Genomic DNA, 27,185 nt, shown 5'->3' on the forward strand with positions numbered 1-27,185 from the left:
TCTTATCCTCTGACATCTCCACTATCATCATAGCTTATTTCAATATCGCCATAGATAGTCCAAAATCTGCTGCTCATACCTCCAAGCTACTCTCTCTAACCTCCTTTCTTGGCTTCTCACAATGGACTGACTCCTCTACTCATCAGGAGGGCAACTGCATTGATCTTGTATTAACCAGACTATGCTCAGTTTCTGAATTCACTAACACTCCTTTCCCTCTCTCAGATCACAACCTTATCACCTGCATGCTCAATATCACTTAAGTCCTCTAATCCTACTCAAACCCACAGAAATATTAATTTAAATTAATTAATTTTCAAGACCTTTCCTACTCTCTGTAACAGTTGCTTTCACCAATTTCTGTATTCGCTTCTCCTGAGATGGTGTATCACACCTGAACCATACTTTTTAAATAGCCCTTGATTAAGTGGCTTCAGCCACCCATCAGACTACACGTATGCCTAGATGTTAACCATGGCACTCTAAATAAACAAGACACCTACAAAAACTCCACCTACAAAAACTCTCATGTAACGTTGAACGTAAATGGTGTAATCTTGTACTACAGTACAAGCAACTTTCTCACATTTACAGTAAAACTATCCTCCACTCCTAATGTAATGCCCTAGATATTGCCAAACGAAGATAGTTCCAAAATCTCATCTCTGCTCAAGCCACTAACCCCAAGTGACTTTTTATTACATTTAAATCACTTCACAACCCTCCCTCACCCAACCTACCAGCCACTATTTATTATTTATTAATTATTTATTACCAGTTATATATATAGCGCACACATATTCCACAGCGCTGTACAGAGAATATTTGCCCATTCACATCAGTCCCTGCCCCAGTGGAGATTACAATCTATATTCCCTATCACATGTACACACAGACACATTCACGCTAGGGTTAATTCTTTTTTGTTGGGAGACAGTATATTTTTGGATTATGGGAGGAAACCGGAGTACCCGGAGGAAACCCATGCAAATACGGGGAGAATATACAAGCGCCGCACAGTTAGGGCCATGGTGGGAATCGGACCCATGACCTCAGTGCTGTGAGTCAGTAATGCTAACCATTACACCATCCGTACTGCCCACTATCACTGCACAAGATCTTGATTCCTACTTCAAGGACAAGATTGATAAGATCCAAGATGAAATAGTATGCTCTTTCTCAGCGAGTGACCTGTTTAATTCTGTACCTGAACCCTCTGGTACCTTCTCATTTGATCCCACAAATGAAGATGAAGTATCAACATTCTTCTCATCCTCCTATACCCTTATAAATAAGTAAAGCTCTGTCTCCTGTGCTCATCCCAGCCTTAACTAAAATCTGCAATCTCTCTTTCTACTGGTATCTTTCCTTCACTGTTCAAGCATGTAGTGATTACGCCCATTCTGAAAAAACTAAATTCAAAACAGGAAAACAGTGACTTACAGTTCAAGACAATATAGGAAAAGTACAGGGTAACTAAAAATAACTACATAAATATATATATATATATATATATATGTGTATATATAAAACTACCCATGGCAATTGCTGGCTGGATGACGTCACTTCGAGTCTGGCATGCAACACAGTCTTTAAAAAAGTTTTATTACACAGGGTTTCACCCGGGAGGTGGCGGCCTTTAAGCTCTTTTGCATGGCCGCCGCCTTCCCAGGGCTTCCAGCGTCTTTACCTGGTGGGCGGCGGCTGCTAAGTGCTTTTGCATAGCCGCCGCCCATCCAGGACTTCCATGGCGTCTTCTCTCTTCAGGAGCTCTTCTCTGCTCCTCCTCCGCCGTCAGACTGACAGCCGCTGCCTTGCGCTAACTTATATAAGCGGGTGATGACGCGGTGAGCCATGATTGGCTCGCGGCAGGCATCTTGAATTTCAAAAATGACGCTGAGGCACCATATTTGAAATGGGTACCGCTCCGCTACCAAACTCTGCAGAATGGCCCTGACTGCCACCACCGCCCACATCTCTGCTGCATCCCGCCACCCGCACCTCCGCCGCCCGACCCGCCGCATCCCGCACCTCCGCCGCCCACACCTCCGCCGCCACCGATGCCCACACAGTGAATGACAGCGGATCCAGTGACGGATCCGCTGGCCAATCACTGTGGCCTCACTCACAGGGGCATGCTTTCATAGGTTGAAAGCACGTCCCTGTATGAAAGCGGCACCTCTAATGGTGCCGCTTTCCCATGTAATTTCAATGGGCTTTTCCTGCCCATTGCTTGGCCCCGCCCGCGCCCGCCCCCCGCTCCCATACCTTTCCCCATTCACAACGGGAGGCACCACGATCGGTGCCTCCCAACCCCACTTTACACCTTATAATGATGATTAAAACAATAAAGAAGAAACTTATGACACAGAATATGTGTCAAAAGTATCTTCTTTGTATTATTTTACTCATTAATGACAGGGGAGGCACTGCCTCCCCTGCCTCCCCTAACTGCACGTCCCTGGTATTATCTGTACATGGCTGTACCTATTCTCCCCTGATTTGTCATCATCTGTATTGCTCTATGTCACTGAATGCCTTTCTGCCGTTTCATCTTGGATGTAATTTCACCACCCCAAACTTAATATTTCCAAAACAGAATTGATTATATTTCCACCAACCAATTGTAGTTACCAACCTGATACCTCTATCACTCTTGAGAACTTGACAATAAATCCCACCCCACACGCTGGCAGCCTAGGTGTCATCTTTGACTCTGAACTGTCCTTTGTTCCCCACATTCAATCTGTTTCAAAATCATGTTACATGCATCTAAAAAACATAGCCAAAATATGACCATAGCTTACACAAGACACTACAAAATCTCAAATCCATGCTCTCATTGGGCGGGATGTACTAAGCGGAAAATGCGGTAAACCCCCTGGTTACCCCATTTTCCTGATGTACTATCCCCCGGCCGCCAGGTCAGCGCTGCAGCAGGGTTCGCCAGCTTTAGTTGGCGATAGTCCATAGAAGCCTATGGGCTTCTCTCCGCGGCGCTGTGTGAGGGATCCGATCGGATTCCTCCCAGCATGCCCTGCGGCCGCCCCCGTCACCCCGCGCATGCGCAGACTGACTTCTGGGGCCGAATCCCAGAAGTCAGGCTGCCGCTGTGCATCGCGGAGGACAGCTCTTATCGGAAGAGCTGTCCTCCGCAATGCTGATCGCATATGTTAGTACATATGCGATCAGCATCGTGGCGCAGGGCGGCGATGGGCGGCGATGTACATTAGTACATCCCGCCCATTATCTTCCGCATTGATTATTGTAATAGTCTTCTTACTGGTCTTACCAAAAGGAGACTTTCACCACTACAAGGCCATTAACCAAACTACACCAACATCTCTTCGATTACAGTATCTCAATATATCTCCCAATCCGACCTCTTCGCTCTTTACAAGATATATGTCTCACATCCACACTCATTATTTGCTCCTATTCACAATAACATAATTTTCTTTGGGCTGCACCTACTCTGTGGAATGCCCTCCCACACACACTAAAACTCTGTCTATTTGCAACAAACTGGCCCCCACTCATGACCTTTTCATTTCCAACTCCCTGCACCTCCTGGCCATTACAGAAACCTGGATTACTCCTCATGACACCACTTCTCCTGCTGCTCTCTCTGCTGGGGGCCTCACATTCTCACACACACCCGACCCGGGGGTCGACATGGGGGTGGTGTTGGGATCCTTTTACCCTCAAGCTACACATACCAACTTATACCTCCAGAACCTTCTCTTACATTCTCTACATTTGAGGTCCATGCAATACGCCTCTACCAACCTACTAATCTTCGAGTTGCTGTAATTTACCGTCCACCTGGCATTTCCTCCAAATTCCTCGACAACTTTGCTTCCTGGCTACCTCACTTCCTCTCTTCTGACATTCCCTCCATTATTCTAGGTGATTTCAACATCCCTATCGATAACCCCACAAAATCACCTGCCTCTAAACTCCTTAACCTCACCTCTTCACTTGGTCTCTCCCAGTGGACCACCTCACCCTCCCATGTGAACGGGAGCTCACTGGATCTGGTTTTCACTCACCGCTGTGATATTTCTGATTTCTCCAATTCCCCTTTTCCCCTCTCTGACCACCACTTGCTCTCTTTCAACTTATCTATCTCTGCTTCCCCATCTCTCCCTCCTAAGGCTACCATCACAAAGCGTAACATTGAGGCTATTGACACCTCATCCCTATCCTCCCTGTTTGACTCCCTTCTCTCTCCTCTTCTCTCTCACATGCCCTGAACAAGCCACATCCCTATACAGTGCATCTCTTACTTCTGCCCTTGACTCTGTTGCTCCGCCAACCACTATTCACCCTCGCAGATCAACACCTCAACCCTGGTACACCAAATGCACCAGATATCTACAAAAATGCTCACGTACTGCCGAGCGACAGTGGAGGAAATCACGCTCTAAAGCAGACTTTCTCCATTTCAAATTCATGCTCTCATCCTTCAGTACTGCCCTTTCCCTTGCTAAACAATCATACTTCAAAATCCTCATTTCTACCCAGTCTTCCAACCCCCGGCGCCTCTTTGCCACTGTTAACTCCCTCCTCTGCCCACCACCACCTCCTCTCCCTTCCTCATTGTCTGCTCTTGACTTTGCCACTTATTTCACATCCAAGATTGACTCCATACGTCAGGATATCACATCCCACCAGACCAGCAACCAGCCACCACCCATCCCTTGCCACCCCTCCCCTTCCCTTTTACCAACTCTGACATCTTTCTCCCATGTATCTGGCGAGGAAGTCATGGCCCTCATCCGTTCCTCCCCCCCCCACAACCTCCCCGCTCGACCCTATCCCCTCCCACCTCCTCCGCTACCTCTCTCCTTCTGCCTGTTCCCATCTTGCCCACCTTCTCAATCTCTCCCTTTCATCAGGCACTGTCCCCTCTGCCTTCAAGCATGCACTTGTCTCCCCTATTCTTAAAAAACCTACCCTTGATCCTAACACTCTCTCCAACTATCGACCCATCTCTCTCCTCCCCTTTGCCTCCAAACTTCTTGAGCGTATTGTCTATAATCGCCTCACTGCCTTTCTTTCCTCTCACTCACTGCTTGACCCATTCCAGTCTGGTTTCCGTTCTCTCCACTCCACTGAAACTGCCCTCACAAAAGTCTGCAATGACCTCCATGCAGCCAAATATAAGGGCCACTACTCTCTGCTTATTCTTCTTGACCTCTCTGCTGCTTTTGACACTGTGGACCACCCTCTCCTTCTGCAAATCCTTCACTCTCTTGGTCTGCGTGATACTGCCCTCTCCTGGCTGTCCTCCTACCTCTCTGATCATTCCTTCTCTGTCTCCTCTCATGATGCTACTTCCCCCCCACTTCCACTAACTGTTGGTGTCCCCCAAGGCTCTGTTCTTGGTCCTCTCCTTTTCTCTCTCTATACGTCCTCTTTAGGTGAACTCATTAGTTCTTTTAACTTCCAATACCACCTCTATGCTGATGACACTCAAATCTACCTCTCCTCCCCTGATCTCTCCACGGCTCTCCTCACTCGTACCTCAAACTGTCTTTCTGCTATCTCTTCCTGGATGTCTCAGCGCTTTCTTAAACTCAACATGACTAAGACTGAGCTGATCATCTTCCCACCCTCCCGCACAGCCTCACCTCCCACAATCTCATTATCCATTGATGGCACAACTATTTCCCCTAGCCCCCAAGTACGCTGTCTTGGCGTAATTCTTGACTCCTCCCTCTCCTTCAAACCACACATTCAGCACCTCTCACAAACCAGTCATTTTCATCTCAAAAACATTTCTAGAATCAGACCTTTTCTCACCCAGGATGCCACTAAGATCATTATTCACTCACTGATTATTTCCAGACTGGACTACTGTAATCTCCTCCTAACTGGCCTCCCTGACAATTACCTCTCTCCACTCCAATCTATCCTCAATGCTGCTGCCCGGCTCATCTTCCTCACCAAACGCACTACATCTACCTCCCCTCTCCTACAGGCCCTCCACTGGCTTCCCTTCCCTTTCAGAATCCAATTCAAACTTCTCACGCTCACTTACAAAGCTCTCACCCACTCCTCTCCCATCTACATCTCTGACCTTATCTCCCTTTACTCTCCCACCCGCCCTCTTCGCTCTGCTAATGCACGCCGACTCTCCTGTTTTCTGATTACTTTCTCCCACTCCTATCTTCAAGATTTTTCACGTGCTGCTCCCTTTCTCTGGAATTCTTTATCTCTCCCCCTCAGACTCTCCACCTCTCTACAAAACTTCAAACGGGCTCTTAAGACCCATTTCTTTACCAAACCTAGCCAAATCTCAACCTAACCCTCTGTTCCATGCTCTCTATGTACCCCATCTGTGTCACCCCTGTCTGTCTACCCCTCCCCTTAGAATGTAAGCTCTCACGAGTAGGGCCCTCTTCCCTCATGTGCCTATACTTTTCTTACTTTAATAATCCTCAACTGCCCAGATCCCGCAGTTTTTTGGCCACCTGGAACTTATCTCTATGTTTACTGGTGTAGTTATGCTTAGTTGCCCTGTACTTGTCCTATATTGTCTTCAACTGTAAGTCACTGTTTAACTGTTTTGATTATGTGCATATGTACTCTGTAATTGGGTGCTGCGGAACCCTTGTGGCACCATATAAATAAAGGATAATAATAATAATAAAGTTTCCCTAAAAACTCACCTCTTCAAGCAAGCTTATCAAATTACAGAACCGCCCACATAGCCTTCATAAAGTTTCCTGTCCAATTACATCCCCACTGTACAGTCCACATATATCCTCACATATTTTCTCTCTCTTCACTTTCACATCCTCCTGACCCCTGGCCAAGATTACTGTAGGACCATATCATACAGCCCACCATGAACCTTGCAATCTAGTGGACCATTATGCAATAGATAACACCTATCCTCGTTTCTCAATGCCTATTTCCATATAGATTGTAAGCTTGCAAGAAGTGCCTTCCTATCTCTATGACTGTCTGTTATTACACAGTTTTGTTTTATCACTGTTGTTTCCAATTGTAAAGCGCAACAGAATTTGCTGCTCTATATAAGAAACAGTAAATAAAGAAACAAGAATAAATCTATACAGGACTGACTTATGAGCCACACCTAACTAGCCATTTTATAGCCTTAATTGCAAGCTGCCATGACAGCACGGTGCAAAATATTTTAAGGACTTGCACTAAATCGTGGTCCCTTGATAATGGCATCAAGCTTAAATGTTTTGATCAAAATATGACAACATGCCCTATTTAATTTGGTACATACACACAGATATGTGTATATCTCCTATATAATAGCCCAGATCTGTGACTTTGTGCCTCATTTGCTAACACTGGGCGGAGTCACAACACTGGGCGGAGTTAGTCAAATGAGTCACAGATCTGGGCAAATCTGTAGGAGACTAGGAGCAGAAGCAGATGGTATGGGCATGGCACAGGCAGGGGTGCATACCTCCCAGCTTTCTTCAGGCAGACAGGGGTGCATACCTCCCAGCTTTCTTCAGGCAGAAGGAGGGACACATGTGCGGCAAAAGGGGGCGTGACCACCGAAAGGGGGCGTGGCTTCGCGGAAGACCCGCGATCACGAGCCACGCCCCCATTTTCATCAGTGAGGGGGCATGCCCAGCGCTCTCGGAGCAGCTGGCATGCCCCCAGGGGCGGATTATGAGTCCGGGGGGCCCAGGGCACTTGAGACAGGGGGGCCCTATCTCATTGCTGTGCCTGCTGTGGGTTTGGGGGCGTGGCCTAATCGCAGGACACGTTGCCATGCCCCCTCATGCAAATTCCAGCAAAAAATTTTTTTTATGGGATTTTGGCCCCTCAGCTAGGGGTAAATCTAGAGGGGGTGGTCGCTCCCCCCTACACACCCGCACAGGCAGAAGAAAGCAGGGAGGCAGCAACACCACAGACCTGCCAACACGTAGCAGCATGTGCTGACTGTAGCACAATGCTGCTGCTGTTGCTGGCAGGACGGGGGAGCTTCAGAGCTGGGACAGAGCTACTCCAGCCGGGGGGCCCCCTAAAACTGTGGGGCCCGCGGTACATACCCCCTGGCCCCCCCCCTTAATCCGGCTCTGCTGCCGGACCCCCCTTAATCCGTACCCCCTGATGACCCCTCTCCCTCTGTCTCCACTAAATAGATGCGCACAGCGTCTATTCACCACTGCTCTGTTAAGCAGAACAGCGAGTACAGGAGCATCCCAACTGCCCCCCCACCGTGGGACACTGCGGCCCGCGGGTGGGACAGCGGGACAGACTCAAAAAAAAGGGACTGTCCCGCAAAAATTGGGACAGTTGGGAGGTATGGGGGTGTGTGAGGGGGTATGACGTACAGACAGACGGGCACTGGCTCACTGTGTGCTTGACCCCCCACATCAGCAAACTCAGCAGGGTCTCTCTGGCGCGGAGGAGCGTCACTTTCTGGCACACTCCACGCTTCTTAGCTGCAGTTTTGAGGGGCACCTGCCACTGTGCAGGTTCCGTACTGCCTCTGTTATCTCCAGCCCTGGCAACCCCACCGCTAGCTGCAGCGCTGCCGCCCACAGTGAGGTGCGCCCAGCTCCTTCACACACTTTAGCCGACGGGCAGGGCTGCAGAAGTCCGCGCTGCTTGCAGGCTCCGACCCCCTCCTCCCTCCAGCCGCAGCATCTCCTGGGGGCTAACCAGTCCCTCCCAGTCTCTCCTTACCACAGTGCCCGGCAGCCGCGCGAGGTCCACAGTGTGTGACTGAGGAGTGGGGGGAGGGAAGCGGATGGGCAGAGGAAGCAGGACTCCAGCCTGAGAGAGTCAGCCATGCCAAGTCTCCACCAGCAGCAGATCCCAACAGGTTGGAGTGGAACAGCAGCAGCCAGCAGCAGCGACTCAGGTAATACACATCTGTCTGTCACCACTGTTCTGTCCCTAATACCAATCTCTCCCATGCCCTGTGTTCTGTCATGTCGCTGTCACCCCTGGCCTTGCCCTGTCAACCCTATCCTGGCCCTGTCACCCCTATCTTGGTCCTGCCGCCCCTACCCTGGCCCTGTCACCCCTATCCTGTCCCTGTCATTTCTGTCCTGGCCCCGTCACCCCTGTCCTTGCCCCGTCACCCCTGTCCTGGCCCCGTCACCCCTGTTCTGACCCTGTCACCCCTGTCTTGGCCCTGTTACTGCATACCCTCCAATGACCTTTTTGTCAGGTACAGTACCCGCAGCGCCTCCAGACCCCTCCCCAATGCACAACACCTCCACACCTTCCCCTCCACCACATGTGGCACTCCACTCCTCCCCCACATGCTGTGCCTCCAGACCCCCTACACCACCCGCGGCTCCCACTCCCCTGCCCCTCCACCACCCACAGCACCTCCAGACCCCCTCCACCATCCACCCCCTATATATGTCTCCCCCCACACCTGCGCCCCCTCCACCCGCAGCATCAGCAGACACCCTCCTCTATCCACGGTCCCCCCCTCACCCACCCCTCCCCCACCCATGGCACCCCTGCACCTGCCCCTCCACCACCAACAAGCAAGTACAGTGCCATTTTTAAGTGAGACATGGTGCTAGGGTGCATTACTGTGTGTGGCTTAATAAGGTGCAATGGGCATTACTGTTTAGGTCTTAATATGGTGAAAGGGGCATTACAGTGTGAGGCATAATAAGGTGCATGGGGCATTACTGTGTGCAGCATAATGTGGTGTAGGGGCATTAGGTGCTAGGGGCATTACTGATTGGGGCATGATATGGTGTAAAATAGTATTTTCCTGCAAGATCATGCCCATTTCAGCAAGGTCACGACCATTTTCTGATATACCATGCCCCGTTTTCCGGAGCACGCGTGCATTTTTTCCCTCGCATAAAAAAAACTGGGGAGGGGGTTTCACATTTTTTGTGTTTGGAGTGGTAGCCAAATTGGCCCTGACCACAAAGTATGTACAACTAGAAACAGTACACTTACTGGTCCTAATAGTGGAGACTCACATACAAAAACACCACTGCCTCCATTCCCATATTTTCTGTCTACCAGAAGTCCCACACTGATGCACTTCTAGGTCCTGCATTCCACTGCTATCCGGCAACACACTGCATTGCTGGGCATCAAACGACATTTCCTGGAATCAGTGGCAAACGCAGGACTTGCATGGGGGGGTTTCCAGAACTGGGTGGAGCAAATCACGGGGGTGGGGACTGAGGTGACCCAGTATATGCTGGGTCCGTAAAACTAGTGTGTGTGTGTGTGTGTGTGTGTGTGTGTGTGTGTGTGTGTATATATATATATATATATATATATATATATTGACACAGGTTGAGTATCCCTTATACAAAATTCAAAATCCCCCATTTTTGGGTCCCCTACTGAGAAAATAACATATATATTATATATTGTGTGTATATATAGATGTATTATATAGATATATAATATATATGTATATGTGTCATTTTCTCAGTAGGGGAACCAAAAATGTGGGATTTTGGATAAGGGATTCTCAACCTGTATACATATCCACACATATATATACCGTATATACACACAAATATATATATATATATACACATATACATAGCATATTAAACATGCATACACACATATATATATGTATATATATACACATACAGTACACGTATATATACACGTATATATATATATATCTCATATGTGTGCGTGTGTTTATATGTATGTATGTATATACATGTCCTCTGTTGCTAAACAAGCAAGCTGCACGTCACTCCATGAGAAAAAAAGTGCTTTAATGAATGTTGGTTACATGAGAAAAAATCAGCCTATCCGTTTTATCAACGGCTCGTTTCGGGACTTTGCATTGTCCCTTCGTCAGGATAACATATGGCTGCTGTGTTCTGTAACAAAAAAGCGTGCTGAAAAGAAAAAGAAAGAAAAAGAAAGCACACTTTCTTTTTCTTTCTTTTTCTTTTCAGCACGCTTTTTTGTTACAGAACACAGCAGCCATATGTTATCCTGACGAAGGGACAATGCAAAGTCCCGAAACGAGCCGTTGATAAAACGGATAGGCTGATTTTTTCTCATGTAACCAACATTCATTAAAGCACTTTTTTTCTCATGGAGTGACGTGCAGCTTGCTTGTTTAGCAACAGAGGACTTGTATTCAAAACAGCACGAGCACCCAACACTTAATGTACCAGCACAGGAGTGCCGGATTATCCAAGATACATATGTATATACATGTGTATATATGTATGCACATGGACATATATGTACTATAATTAAAATAAAGTAAACTTTTATTAAGCACTTACAAGTGCCACCAGGAAGACAGCAGGCTGCAGAGGACGCTAGACAGCCATTAATAATACTCATGCAGCAAAAAAAAAAAATATATATATATATATATATATTTTTTTTAGTGGAGGGGGTTTCTGGGTACTCGGAAACCCCCCATGGGTGCGCCACTGCCTGGAATCCCTGCATTATCTCCACAGGCAGTGTGAACAATGCAGTCCCAACGCTGTCAGGTGGGTCTCATTCCAGGAGATCCTAGAAATGTGGGGGGGGGAGCCATCAATCATTACAAAACATTTTAAACCAACAGTTAAAACATACATATTGAATACACACAGATAATAAAGATAATGGGGGTAATTCAGATCTGATCGCAGCAGCAAATTTGTTAGCAGTTAGTCAAAACCATGGGGCTAATTCAGACCTGATCGGTGCTGTGCGTGGCTGGACCGTTCCGAGGCAGGCCGCAGCCGCTGCAACCAAGGCAGCGACGAGTAGCTCCCGGACGGCGCGCAGGAGCTGCGCTGACCGGGAACTACTCCTGAAGTACAAAAGCATCTCCACTGTCTGATGATTTTGTTCTTCTGCGACAAGCCAGGGACTGACATGTGGGGCGGGCTAGCCCTGTGCTGGGCATCCCCCCGCATGTCAGTGTGCCTGATCGTAGCTGTGCTAAATTTAGCATAGCTACGATCAACTCTGAATCACCCCCCATGTGCACTGCAGGTGGGGCAGATATAACATTTGCAGAGATAGTTACATTTGGGTGGGTTATTTTGTTTCTGTGCAGGGTATATTTTTACACTGCAATTTAGATTTCAGATTGAACACACCCCACCCAAATCTAACTCTCTGCTCATGTTATATCTGCCTCCCCTGCAGTGCACATGGGGTTAATTCAGACGTGATCGCTGCTGTGCGGGTGATCAGGCACAAAGTGCGCATGCGTATGCACCACAATGCACAGGTGCGTCGCACGGGTACAAAGTGGATCGCCGCTCTGCGATGGGTTTTACAAAGAATCTATTCGCACAGACGTTTGCAAGGAGATTGACAGGAAGAAGGCGTTTGTGGGTGTCAACTGACCGTTTTCAGGGTGTGTCCATGCGTTTGCAGGGAGGGTTCCTGATGTCAATTTCCGGTCCTGGACAGGCTGATGTGATCACAGCGGCTCAGTAAGTCCTGGGCTGCGCAGAGACTGCACAAAATCTGTTTGTACAGCCCTGCTACACATGCGTTCGCACACTTGCACAGCTAAAATACACGCCCCCTGTAGGCAGCGACTATCTGATTGCAGCAGTGCAAAAATCGCTTGCTAGCGATCAGGTCTGAATTAGGCCCATGGTCTTGCCCAACTGCTAACAAATTTGCTGCTACGATCAGATCTGAATTAGGCCCAATGGGGGTCATTCCGACCCGAACAGGTCGGAACTGTGCATGCCCCGGCGCCGCAGTGTGCCAGCGCATGGCAGCCATCATTGCCTAGTGATCGCCTCTGAGGCAGGGGTGGTCGCTGGGTGGGAGGAGGCTGGACGGCGGCGTTAAGCCGCCATTTAGGGGGCGCGGTCTGGCCAACGCAGGCGTGGCCGGACCATTGGGGGGGGGCGGGCAGCTGTGGCTGCATGATATCACACGCAGGCGCTGCGGGCCGGGGAGCAACAAGTAGCTCCCGGCCACCACGCTAAAGCTGCGCTGGTCGGGAGCTACTCTTGAAGTGCAAAGGCATCGCTGGTGTGCCAAGGCAGGGGCATTGGCTTCCAAACGGTATGATCGCAGATGGGGCGGTGGTGGCTAACATGCTGGCCGGCCTTGCCCTTTGATGGGTGTCCCCCAGCATGCGAGGCAAATTATTGCAAATTCTGCTAAAAAGCAGAATTTGCGGGTGAGCAGGGGCATAGCTGCAGGGGCATCTCAACTGGCGGCACATCTAATGAGGGCACATCTAAAGGGGCATAACTACAGGGGCATCTCTACTGGGGGCACATCTAATGGGGCAAATCTACAGGGGGCATCTCTACTCAAGGAACATCTAAGGGGGCATAACTACAGGGGTATCTCTACTGGGGCATAACTACTGGGGGCACATCTACTGGGGGCAAATCTACAGGGAGCACAACTACAGGGGCCACGCCCCTTCCTTATGAAGCCACGACCCTATGTTTTGCCTGTTGGGGGGGCGCCAAAGAAAACTTTCGCCATGGGCGCCACAAGGTCTAGAACCGGCCCTGCATAGAGGCATATATAGATACAACTAAACACAGTGTTACATTACAGGAGATTACATTGTTTCTTCCCATATTCCGTAAAATCAAGGAGCAGCGCAGACTAGATGGGCCAAGTGGTTCTTATCAACAGTCGAATTCCATGTTTCTATGATCATCTGTTTTTATATACATATTGTATGCGGTTTTGTTGAGCTATTTATAGAGGCACAGCTGCAGCTACTTGAAAGTGCTTGTGTGGAGATTTCAGACCATTATAACACTGACTGAGGCACATTTTCACATGGCGTACACATGCGATCGCACACATGCAAGGGGCAAATTTACTCTCCCCTTGGGCGGCGAGTATCTGATCACAGGGCAACAAAATTAGCAGCACAGCGATCAGGTCTGAATTAGGCCCTTCATTTCTACAGGACCTAAAATGACCTAATCTAGGTGTTAGTACCTAAAATGACCTAAAAAATCCTTATCTGTTACTTAAGTTGAAACTATATAGAAGGCAGACATCACCCTGTGTGTTTTGATGTTTGATCTGGGTGTACTGAACCTACTGTCCCTCATAGTGGCGCTGTCACATATGTATATGTGTGTGGCTAGACTAGTTCTGTACTGTCGAGAAGCTGTAAGAAGCCACTCTCCCAATGAGAATAGCACTTCAGGTCATGCAGGAAGTAAGGAACAAAGTAGCTCCTGGACCATTTGGGGCATCCATAGACAAGAAGTTGGAGCCTTCATGGCACGCAATCCTGATTTCAAGAAGAATGAAAAAGTGGTTCTGGTTCTCTGTGGAGAGACAGTGCAAGAAATACTGCCTGGAAATCCTATAGGAACAGCAGCCATGAAATTTGCACACCTTCCCTCATGTGACATGGAGCGCAGTTTTATCGCATTCAAGCAAATTTTAATGGAAGTCAGAAGAGGTTTTACTCCTGAAAACCTGTCAAACTATTTCATTGTTCAGTGTCATGTTAGGAGTAGGAATGTTCTAACACAGGTGTTTCAAATAAGTAGTTTTCGTATATGGCATAGAGTTTTTCAATACATACAAATGTGTCCTTATATATCATTGCGTTATAGTGTATTAAAGCAGGAGCAGGCACATGCATTCTCCCACTTGCAGCACAGCACATCAAGAGGATGGAGCCAAACAGAGTAGCGGGCAGCGGTGCTCCCGCTACCCATTCATAGAGGGAGCCGACGCAGGTTATACAGCAGGGGTAGTGGGAGCACTAGTTCCCACTACCTGTTAGTTTTGCATGAAAAGGTGGTGGGAGGAGAGTGCTAACCATGAACAGTATCAGACAACACGGTAACTGTGGCTGCAGGAAGCTGCAAAATGCAGCCTCCAACAGCAACAATGTTAATGGTTACATCTGTAATGGTATATTGCATTTCATTGTTAAGTCTCATGATAGGAGTTTCAAATGAGTAGTTTTCATATATAATTCATATATAATAAAGACACAGTGTTTCAAACATAATGCTTTATTTTCATACAACATATAAATATCTAAATTGTAATTTTTAAAACCTATAACATCATAAAACATTGATTTAAAAAATAAGAATTTACTCACCGGTAATTCTATTTCTCGTAGTCCGTAGTGGATGCTGGGAACTCCGTAAGGACCATGGGGAATAGACGGGCTCCGCAGGAGACTGGGCACTCTAAAAGTAAGATTAGGTACTATCTGGTGTGCACTGGCTCCTCCCTCTATGCCCCTCCTCCAGACCTCAGTTAGGGAAACTGTGCCCGGAAGAGCTGACACAATAAGGAAAGGATTTGGAATCCCGGGTAAGACTCATACCAGCCACACCAATCACACCGTACAACTCGTGATACTATACCCAGTTAACAGTATGAATAACAACTGAGCCTCACGAACAGATGGCTCATAACAATAACCCTTTAGTTAGGCAATAACTATATACAAGTATTGCAGACAATCCGCACTTGGGATGGGCGCCCAGCATCCACTACGGACTACGAGAAATAGAATTACCGGTGAGTAAATTCTTATTTTCTCTGACGTCCTAGTGGATGCTGGGAACTCTGTAAGGACCATGGGGATTATACCCAAGCTCCCAAACGGGCGGGAGAGTGCGGATGACTCTGCAGCACCGAATGAGCAAACTCAAGGTCCTCCTCAGCCAGGGTATCAAACTTGTAGAATTTTGCAAACGTGTTTGATCCCGACCAGGTAGCAGCTCGGCAAAGTTGTAAAGCCGAGACCCCTCGGGCAGCCGCCCAAGAAGAGCCCACCTTCCTCGTGGAACGGGCCTTTACTGATTTAGGATGCGGCAGTCCAGCCGCAGAATGTGCAAGGTGAATCGTGGAGCAGATCCAGCGAGCAATAGTCTGCTTAGAAGCAGGAGCACCCAGCTTGTTGGGTGCATGCAGGATAAACAGCGAGTCAGTTTTTCTGACTCTAGCCGTCCTGGAAACATAGATTTTCAGGGCCCGGACTACGTCCAGCAACTTGGAGGCCTCCAAGTCCCGAGTAGCCGCAGGCACCACCCTTAGGGAGGAATTGGGGACGCGTCCTCAATTCTGCTCTGTCCATATGGAAGATCAGATAGGGGCTTTTACAGGACAAAGCCGCCAATTCTGACACCCGCCTAGCCGAAGCCAAGGCCAAAAGCATGACCACTTTCCACGTGAGATATTTTAGCTCCACGGTCTGAAGTGGCTCAAACCAATGTGATTTTAGGAAATCCAACACAACGTTGAGATCCCAAGGTGCCACTGGGGGCACAAAAGGGGGCTGAATATGCAGCACTCCCTTAACAAACGTCTGAACTTCAGGTAGTGAAGCCAGTTCTTTTTTGAAAGAAAATAGACAGGGCCGAAATCTGTACTTTAATGGAACCTAATTTTAGGCCCATAGTCACTCCTGACTGTAGGAAGTGCAGAAAACGACCCAGCTGAAATTCTTCTGTGGGGGCCTTCATAGCCTCACACCAAGCAACATATTTTCGCCATATGCGGTGATAATGCTTTGCTGTCACATCTTTCCTAGCTTTTATCAGCGTAGGAATGACTTCAACCGGAATGCCCTTTTCCATCAGGATCCGGCGTTCAACCGCCATGCCGTCAAACACAGCCGCGGTAAGTCTTGGAACAGACAGGGCCCCTGCTGTAGCAGGTCCTGTCTGAGAGGCAGAGGCCAAGGGTCCTCTGAGATCATTTCTTGCAGTTCCGGGTACCAAGTCCTTCTTGGCCAATCTGGAACGATGAGTATAGTTCTTACTCCTCTCTTTCTTATTATCCTCAGCACCTTTGGTATGAGAGGAAGAGGAGGGAACACATAAACCGACTGGTACACCCACGGTGTCACTAGAGCGTCCACAGCTATCGCCTGAGGGTCCCTTGACCTGGCGCAATATCTTTTTAGCTTTGTGTTTAGGCGGGACGCCATCATGTCCACCTGTGGCCTTTCCCCACGGTTTACAGTCAGTTGGAAGACTTCTGGATGAAGTCCCCACTCTCCCGGGTGGAGGTCGTGCCTGCTGAGGAAGTCTGCTTCCCAGTCGTCCACTCCCGGAATGAACACTGCTGACAGTGCTATCACGTGATTTTCCGCCCATCGGAGAATCCTTGTGGCTTCTGCCATCGCCATCCTGCTTCTTGTGCCGTCCTGTCGGTTTACATGGGCGACCGCCGTGATGTTGTCTGACTGAATCAGCACCGGCTGGTTTTGAAGCAGGGGTCTTGCCTGACTTAGGGCATTGTAAATGGCCCTTAGTTCCAGAATATTTATGTGTAGGGAAGCCTCCTGACTCGACCATTGTCCTTGGAAGTTTTTTCCCTGAGTGACTGCCCCCCCTCGGAGGCTTGCATCCGTGGTCACCAGGACCCAGTCCTGTATGCCGAATCTGCGGCCCTCTAGAAGATGAGCACTCTGCAGCCACCACAGCAGAGACACCCTGGCCCTCGGGGACAGGGTGATCAGCCGATGCATCTGAAGATGCGATCCGGACCACTTGTCTAACAGATCCCACTGAAAGATCCTTGCATGGAACCTGCCGAATGGAATTGCCTCGTAAGAAGCTACCATCTTTCCCAGGACTCGCGTGCAGTGATGCACCGACACCTGTTTTGGTTTCAGGAGGTCTCTGACCAGAGATGACAACTCCTTGGCCTTCTCCTCCGGGAGAAACACCTTCTTCTGTTCTGTGTCCAGAACCATACCCAGGAACAGCAGACGCGTCGTAGGAACCAGCTGCGACATTGGAATATTCAGAATCCAGCCGTGCTGTTGAAGCACTTCCTGAGATAGTGCTACTCCGACCAACAACTGCTCCCTGGACCTCGCCTTTATAAGGAGATCGTCCAAGTATGGGATAATTATAACTCCCTTCTTTCGAAGGAGTATCATCATTTCGGCCATTACCTTGGTAAATACCCTCGGTGCCGTGGACAGACCAACGGCAACGTCTGGAATTGGTAATGGCAATCTTGTACCACAAAACGGAGGTACACCTGGTGAGGAGGGTAAATGGGGACATGCAGGTACGCATCCTTGATGTCCAGTGATATTATGTAATCCCCTTCTTCCAGGCTTACAATAACCGCCCTGAGCGATTCCATTTTGAACTTGAACCTTCTTATATAAGTGTTCAAGGATTTTAAATTTAGAATGGGTCTCACCGAACCGTCTGGTTTCGGTACCACAAACATTGTGGAATAGTAACCCCGTCCCTGTTGAAGGAGGGGAACTTTTATTATCACCTGCTGGAGGAACAGCTTGTGAATTGCCGCCAGCACTACCTCCCTGTCCGGGGGAGTAGCTGGCAAGGCTGATTTGAGGTAACGGCGAGGGGGAGACGTCTCGAATTCCAGCTTGTATCCCTGAGATACCACTTGTAGAACCCAGGGATCCACGTGTGAGCGAACCCACCGGTCGCTGAAGTTCCGGAGACGGGCCCCCACCGCACCTGGCTCCACCAGTGGAGCCCCAGCGTCATGCGGAGGATTTAGCGGAAGCAGGGGAGGATTTCTGTTCTTGGGAACTGGCTGTATGGAGCAGCTTTTTCCCTCTACCCCTGCCTCTGGGCAGAAAGGACGCACCTTTAACCCGCTTGCCTTTCTGGGGCCGAAAGGACTGTACCTGATAATACGGTGCTTTCTTTGGCTGTGAGGGAACCTGGGGTAAAAATGTCGACTTCCCAGCTGTTGCTGTGGAAACGAGGTCCGAGAGACCATCCCCAAACATTTCCTCACCCTTGTAAGGCAAAACCTCCATGTGCCTTTTAGAATCCGCATCACCTGTCCACTGCCGAGTCCATAATACTCTCCTGGCAGAAATGGACATTGCATTTATTCTAGATGCCAGCCGGCAAATATCCCTCTGTGCATCTCTCATGTATAAGACTACGTCTTTAATATGCTCTATGGTTAGCAATATAGTGTCCCTGTCAAGGGAATCAATATTATCAGACAGGGAATCAGACCACGCTGCTGCAGCACTGCACATCCATGCTGAAGCAATAGCAGGTCTCAGTATAGTACCTGAGTGTGTATATACAGACTTCAGGATAGCCTCCTGCTTTCTATCCGTAGGCTCCTTTAAGGCGGCCGTATCCTGAGACGGTAGTGCCACCTTTTTTGACAAGCGTGTGAGCGCTTTATCCACCCTCGGGGATGTCTCCCAACGTACCCTGTCCTCTGGCGGGAAAGGGTACGCCATTAGTAACTTTTTAGAAATCACTCATTTTTTTATCTGGGGAACACCACGCTTCTTCACACACTTCATTTAACTCATCTGAAGGGGGAAAAACCACTGGTTGCTTTTTCTCCCCAAACATAATACCCTTTTTAGTGGTAACCGGGTTAATGTCAGAAATGTGCAACACATTTTTCATTGCCGTAATCATGCAACGGATAGCCTTAGTGGAATGTACATTTGTCTCGTCGTCGTCGACACTGGAGTCAGACTCCGTGTCGACATCTGTGTCTACCATCTGAGGTAGCGGGCGTTTTTGAGCCCCTGATGGCCTTTGAGACGCCTGGGCAGGCACAGGCTGAGAAGCCGGCTGTCCCACAGCTGTTATGTCATCAAACCTTTTATGTAAGGAGTTGACACTGTCGGTTAATACCTTCCACATATCCATCCACACTGGTGTCGACCCCGCAGGGGGTGACATCACATTTATTGGCACCTGCTCCGCCTCCACATAAGCCTCCTCATCAAACATGTCGACACAGCCGTACCGACACACCGCACACACACAGGAAATGCTCTGACTGAGGACAGGACCCCACAAAGTCCTTTGGGGAGACAGAGAGAGAGTATGCCAGCACACACCACAGCGCTATATAATTAGGGATTTACACTATTACAGAAAGTGATTTTTCCCTATAGCTGCTTAACAAGTATAGTTTGCGCCTAAATTTAGTGCCCCCCCTCTCTTTTTAACCCTTTGAGCCTGGAAACTGCAGGGGAGAGCTTGGGGAGCTGTCTTCCAGCGGAACTGTGAAGAGAAAATGTCGCCAGTGTGCTGAGGGAGATAGCTCCGCCCCCTTCTCGGCGGGATTATCCCGCTCTTTTATTAATATTATGGCAGGGGATTTTTACACATATATAGTTTATTAGACTATATTATGTGTTTTTTTGCCATGTTAAGGTACTCTAATTGCAGCCCAGGGCGCCCCCCCCCCAGCGCCCTGTACCCATCAGTGACCGGAGTATGTGGTGTGCATGGGGAGCAATGGCGCACAGCTGCAGTGCTGTGCGCTACCTTAATAAAGACCGGAGTCTTCAGCCGCCGATTTTCTCCTCGGAATCTTCCGTCTTCTGGCTCTGCAAGGGGGACGGCGGCGCGGCTCCGGGACCGGACGACCGAGGCTGGGCCTATGTTCGATCCCTCTGGAGCTAATGGTGTCCAGTAGCCTAGAAGCCCAAGCTAGCTGCAAGCAGGTAGGTTCGCTTCTCTCCCCTAAGTCCCTCGTAGCAGTGAGTCTGTTGCCAGCAGATCTCACTGAAAATAAAAAACCTAATAAATACTTTCTTTACTAGGAGCTCAGGAGAGCCCCTAGTGTGCAACCAGCTCGAGCCGGGTACAGATTCTAACTGAGGTCTGGAGGAGGGGCATAGAGGGAGGAGCCAGTGCACACCAGATAGTACCTAATCTTTCTTTTAGAGTGCCCAGTCTCCTGCGGAGCCCGTCTATTCCCCATGGTCCTTACGGAGTTCCCAGCATCCACTAGGACGTCAGAAAAACCCTAATTTTAGTTTTATAGATCCTAAAAATCCTGGGCCTAATTATAACAAAGAACCTAAACTGTATCCGACCTCCAATGTAACCTGCACTGTATCTGCCCTGCACATTGGGGGTCATTCCGAGTTGATCACTCGCTGCCATTTTTTGCAGCGCAGCGAACAGGTTACTACTGTGCATGCGTATTCACCACAATGCGCAGGCGTGTCGTACGGGTACAAAGCGGATCGTTGCTGGGCGATCGATTTAACAAGGAATCCATTCGCATAGCTGATCGCAAGGAGATTGACAGGAAGAGGGCGTTTGTGGGGGGCAACTGAACGTTTTCAAGGAGTGTTTTGAAAAACGCAGGCGTGTCCAAGCATTTGCAGGGTCGGGTGTCTGACGTCAATTCCGGGACCAAAAAGACTGAAGTGATCGCAAGGGCTGAGTAAGTCCAGAGCTACTCAGAAACTGCAAAAAACTTTTTTGTCCTGCTCGGTTGCACACGCATTCACACACTTGCAAAGCGAAAATACGCTCCCCCGTGGGTAGCGACTATGCGTTTGCACGGCTGCTAAAAGTAGTTAGCAAATGATCAAAACAGAATGACCCCCTTTATCTTGGGGAGCTGTTTAACAAAAAGGCTGATTGATCGGCACCTGACATGGACAAAGCATACCAGTCATCAGTGGCCCAGGGCCCTCAGAAGGGAGGTTCAGATTGGGCACTGAAAATATGCATGTGCTGGGGGCATGTGCACATGTGTAGGGGGCACTCACATCTACTGTTGCTATTTTACACATTGTTTAGGTTTTTTTTTGTCTTTGATGCTTATTAACTACTACTACTTTAGAGCAATGATATTTCACACCAATACTTAGTAAATTTTTGTGTTGTATTGTTGTCTATTGAGTTGATTCGATTAGTTATTGCTAACACATTACTACTTTGCAAAACATTTTTAAACAGAAACAACTGCTTAGTTGCTTAGTTTAGCCAGCCAGCCTTTGGCCTGTGTGAGGTGGTCAAAATTGACTAGAAATTAACGTTATTGAGGTTAGTAATACTGTAGGAACAAAAATTATGTGATTTTTACTGTTTATCAAAAAAAAAATACAGAGCCAAAAATCAAAACACGTAAGGGTGGTTTTGGAAAAACCAAAACATGACAAAATAGAACCCAAACCAAAACATGTGGGCCAGCGCAAATCTCTATTAATGACTTTCATCCCTAAAAAGTGTAACTGAAGTGTTCCTGCAGCAATAAAGATTTATTACCCAGATTATTTGGTTCACTGCATACCTATATTTAGAGCTATGAGATCTTAACTGTGTTTAAGTACCACTCAGGGGACCATCCCAAGTCAGTCCCTGTGTAAGGTCATGCTTAGGTGGAGGCACCACTACAGGAAGATTATAGTAACTGGTTGTGATCTCAATGATGAGAAACTCTTTCAGGTAATAGGGAACCTGGGTTACACAAAAATGAAAAAGAATAAAAGCTACAATTTATGTTAAACTGTAGGTTTGGGATTCCGCTACAAAGGCTCATGTGATCTAATAATGTAAACTTTAAGAAGGGCCTACCAATGCTACTCATCTTACCCCTATCTTACCCTGGACCCAGATTTTTGTACACACACCTATGGAGCTACGAACAAAGATAAGTGTGTTCAGGGCTATCATACGGTAAGTGTGCAATACAGTTTCACTTACTCATGCTGTGAGAGCTCTCACAGCTTATGGAATTGATCCCTTGAGTGTTACTCAAGTACACAGATGAGTGGAGCATGCAGGGGGTTGTCTGAGTACCCAGAAGCTCCCCCCCCCCCCCTCCTCGATAAACCAAATATTTCTTTGTTGCAGTCAAGCAGCCAGGGGCTGCTGAGTACTAAAGCACCTGCCTGCCTGTATCCCGGTTGCTGATGGCTGAGCTCCAGCAGTTAGAGCAGTGGCATAGCTGCTCCCTCTGCTGAAAAATGTCCAGGGGGCCCCACATCGCACAGACTGCACCCATATATTATACTTACTCCAACAGCGGCCCTGCACTGCGGACAGAAATCACTTGTAAAATGGCCGCTGCTGCAATTTTCCGAGTTATATGCTCACTGAAGATGTCCTTTAGAACAAGGCGCGAGCACCATGTTCCCGGAGACCTGTGCATGCGCAGTAGACTACTGCCGGAGAGGAGAGGGCCCACGATGGAGGCTGCATGCGGGTGCCCTCCTCTTTTAAAACACCCCTGCAATCATGCTTATTGAAACCTAAGTGCCCCAGTAAAGTTATTTATATTATGAGTGGTATGAATTTACATCTATATATCATCTATCTATCTATCTATCTATCTATGTCCCCCCTCACAAATCCTGTGTTTGCCCCAGATGCATAAACATTGTGAAATTGGATTCTCCCCAAATCTACAAGTTAGCTACGGTACATGTACAGACATGTATACAAACTTGTTCTGACAAAGACCTGTTGATCCACAGACTGAAATTGTTTAAACAGAAACTGTGAAAAACAAGCCAAACCACAAAGCTGCACACACGGCAGGTCCTGACTGTGTCATGACACTAACCACTGAAACTGTGACATACAGTAACCCAAATACCCTAAATTGAATGTATTATTTAATAATCATTTTTATAAGAATGTAACTTTCTTTTATTTGTATTTATAATAACAGCACGTGTATGACTTTTCTGCTGTAAATAAAGCAAGTGTTGTCACGTGTTTGTAAAAAGTTAATGTCTCTTTTATCCTTTGGGGTTGGGGCTCCTCCTGCAAACCACTGATTGATGATTTATCTACAATCTACAATAGAAAAGTGCACAACCACAAGTATATTATATACACAGGCATGATTCTGGTAATATAGGTGATAGTTTTAAAGCAGCAATTAGTTTTCATGCAAAACCAAATTAATTTGGTCTTAAACTACTATAATTGCCACTTTAAATTGAGTGCCTTGATCGATGGAATCAAGAGCCTAGTACATTAGGGTCACAATCGTTTGATCACGTGCACTCTAGAAACTGGAACAAAACACACAAAGATCTCCTGTAGATAAATAGGTGCCGGTGTTCTGACTACCGGCATCGCAAGCGTCGGGATGCCAATTACATCCCATATAATTTACTGTTCTTAAGAGTCTTAAATTGATGGATGTCTTGTTCATATTTTTAATTTCAGGGGTCCCCTTTAGCAGAATCTGTAAAAGAGCACATTACACAACGACAAGGTAAGGTAAATTGTATTTAAATGGTGCCAATGTTCTTTCATGGGGAGGCCCCTGTATCAGTAATAACAAGAACCTGACAAGGTTTCATGTCACCATTCTTTTCAGGCCCTGTGCCAATTTCACTTCCCTTGTTGGTGACGTAGTGAAACACTGACTTCCGTCTCAATAACATTGCATTATTTCGAAAAGAAAGTTTTAGATAATAGATGAAAAACAAACCACATCTGCAGGAATTCACCATACAGATGTGATTATTACTGTTTACTGTTCTGCCCCTATCATCTGTGCAGTCTACCGCAGCCGTCTCCTTATCCAGCTCTGGAGGCAACATATCTAATGCTCAATACATGTAATATGTTTTATTGTCTTGAAATCTATAGTTAGAAAACCTTATTGTATCAAATGTATCATTTTCTATTAATATGCAGACAGGGCATCAAAAAAAGTAATTCCAGGTTAGGATGGGAGCCTTTCACATGGTGCTTGCATCAATCCTGGGGCCATCTCCTGCAATATGTTTGCAGGGATATTATATTGCAAGATTACTATTATAGGTAAAAAAATTGTTTATCCAAACCTGCAGCACATCGCAGCAGATGAATCTGGTCTGCACTTTCAATGCATACATTTTAGTGTTAGTAAATGACATTAAAATCACCAATCCCCTTGTGAAGAGAAAATCATGCTAAAATAAAGAAAAGAAAAAGAAAATGAAAATGTAGAGATGTATTTATGCTGAGGATACGCCTCTGTGAATAATATGATGGTGCTTCAGAATCAGATAATTTTAAAGAATATATTACTACTAAATTAGTCAGTGTTTTAGAAGCAGGTTCCAAAGTACTGTACAGTATGTTTACGTAAAGTATTTTTATTATTATTATTATTATTTATTTTTTGTCCATATTTTTCAAAATCAGTACTCATAGCTAGCCTTAGTAGTAGACAGGGATGGATTGGGTTGGAAAACAAGCCCAAGAAATGTATGGAAGCAGCCCTAATGGGGGTTTGGTCTGAGGAGGGGGTGGGGTCTGTTGAAAGGCGTGGATCCCTCCTCATAGGGCCTGATTGTATGCAATTGAGGCCTTCCTTGTGTCTTTTGCTGCAGTTGTGTATGAGACCAGGGGTGGATTGGGAACTAAATGTGGCCCTGGAAAATTTTGTAGAAGTGGCCCGACATGGGCAGCACAAGAGGTATAACATATCATGTAGCCATGGCAGCAGGGTCGGACTGGCCCACAGGGGTACAGGGGAAACCAACAGTGGACCCCACTGCCTGGGGGCCCACCTCCTTCCTCTAGGGATCAGGTTCCAGACTGTGCACTTGTGTTATACATGGTAGATATGTTGCATTACACTGCACAAGTCTATTGTGTATTTCAAGCCTCTGTGGGGGTTGGTCACACCCCATTTGTAGGTTGACCACACCCCTAAGTATGGGCCCCTATCACTGCATTCCCCCGGTGGGCCCTTGATGCCCCAGTCAACACTGCATGGCAGCATCACTGGATGGCAGAGTTGCTGTACTGCAGAGATGGAATAACATTGAATGGGGACAATGCAGTGCACTGAGTGTGGTGAGCTGCTTGTCATGTGGGGGGTGGGGCACATAACAAAGCACAAAACAGGCCCCACAGACACGTTGGCCTACCAGTATTCTTCCTGGTGAGACCTATGGCCAATTCGCCTCTGTTAGCAGAAGACATGTTTCTTTCACACAACCATTATAACTTTTGGCAATATGTGCAAACATTAGCAAGTGCCTAAAACTGTTCAGTGTCTAATATTTTCCTCATCAATGATCTCCTTAACTGATTCTTGATCACTCCTGGCTTCGGAATGCATCTCCATCCATTTTCCCTTGTCTCTTTTTCTAGGCCTCCATCTTCATTGTCATGGACAGCTCCAACAAGCTTCCTCTAATAGTGGGGGTAATTCCAAGTTGATCGCAGCAGGAATTTTGTTAGCAGTTGGGCAAAACCATGTGCACTGCAGGGGGGCAGATATAACATGTGTAGAGAGAGTAAGATTTGGGTGGGTTATTTTGTTTCTGTGCAGCTTAAATACTGGCTGCTTTATTTTTAAACTGCAATTTAGATTGCAGACTGAACACACCACACCCAAATCTAACTCTCTCTGCACATGTTATATCTGCCCCCCCTGCAGTGCACATGGTTTTGCCCAACTGCTAACAAAGGGGGTCATTCCGAGTTGTTCGCTCATTGCCGATTTTCGCAACGGAGCGATTAAAGCAAAAATGCGCATGCGCATGGTACGCAGTGCGCATACCCTAAGTATTTTAGCACAAAATTTAGTAGATTTACTCACGTCCGAACGAAGAATTTTCATCGTTGAAGTGATCGGAGTGTGATTGACAGGAAGTGGGTGTTTCTGGGCGGAAACTGACCATTTTCTGGGAGTGTGCGGAAAAACGCAGGCATGCCAGGATAAAACACGGGAGTATCTGGAGAAACGGGGGAGTGGCTGGCCGAACGCAGGGCGTGTTTGTGACGTCAAACCAGGAACGAAACGGGCTGAGCTGATCGCAGTGTAGGAGTAAGTCTCGAGCTACTCAGAAACTGCTAAGAAATTTCTATTTGCAATTCTGCTAATCTTTAGTTTGCAATTCTGCTAAGATAAGATACACTCCCAGAGGGCGGCGGCCTAGCGTGTGCAATGCTGCTAAAATCTGCTAGCGAGCGAACAACTCGGAATGACCCCCAAAATTCCTGCTGCGATCAACTTGGAATTACCCCCAGTACCTATTAATTTCCAAATTAGGATTATTATTGTATTTTGACTAGTGGTGGATTTAGAGGTCAGGCACCTCTAGGCACATTATTTCCCGCACCCCCCATCATGTCAAGACAAGTTCTAATGTCTTCAGACCACGAAAGTTATACAGTCAGATAATTTATCTCATGTAATACCAATAATGTGATCTATTTGATCTAAAGTGGCAAATGCCTATTGGAAAATCCTCCCCTGATATTGACAGCACTATTATTTAGTTCTATTTTATGTTCCATTGCTTGTATTTGTTGTTTGCACTGTAATTTATCTGCTACCCTTCTACTGTATCTTTTTCCTTTGCTGCTTGCTGCTTTTGCTCTCCACTTGCCTATCCACCTCTACATGTTTATCTTCATGACAATTGTTTCAGTCCACTGTCTTTATTCTACTCTGCTGTGTTCCACATTAAACTACCATTCTGTACTCTAGTGAAGTTCCATCTCTCTCTTAATGTCTCATCTGTATCTAACGCCTCCCTCTACACTCTC

General features: G+C 47.3%; 1 protein-coding gene across 1 annotated transcript in view; it reads left to right on the forward strand.

The window, feature by feature from the left end:
- Positions 1-27,185, forward strand: part of TNFSF8 (TNF superfamily member 8) — a 204,236-nt gene that overhangs the window by 45,764 nt on the left and 131,287 nt on the right. Inside the window, exon 2 of the mRNA XM_063936921.1 lies at positions 23,856-23,904. Within this exon, the coding sequence (XP_063792991.1) occupies positions 23,856-23,904 (49 nt within the window). The remainder of the gene's footprint in view (positions 1-23,855; positions 23,905-27,185) is intronic.

This window comes from Pseudophryne corroboree, chromosome 8, assembly GCF_028390025.1.
Source record: "Pseudophryne corroboree isolate aPseCor3 chromosome 8, aPseCor3.hap2, whole genome shotgun sequence".
Taxonomy (NCBI): Eukaryota; Metazoa; Chordata; class Amphibia; order Anura; family Myobatrachidae; genus Pseudophryne; species Pseudophryne corroboree.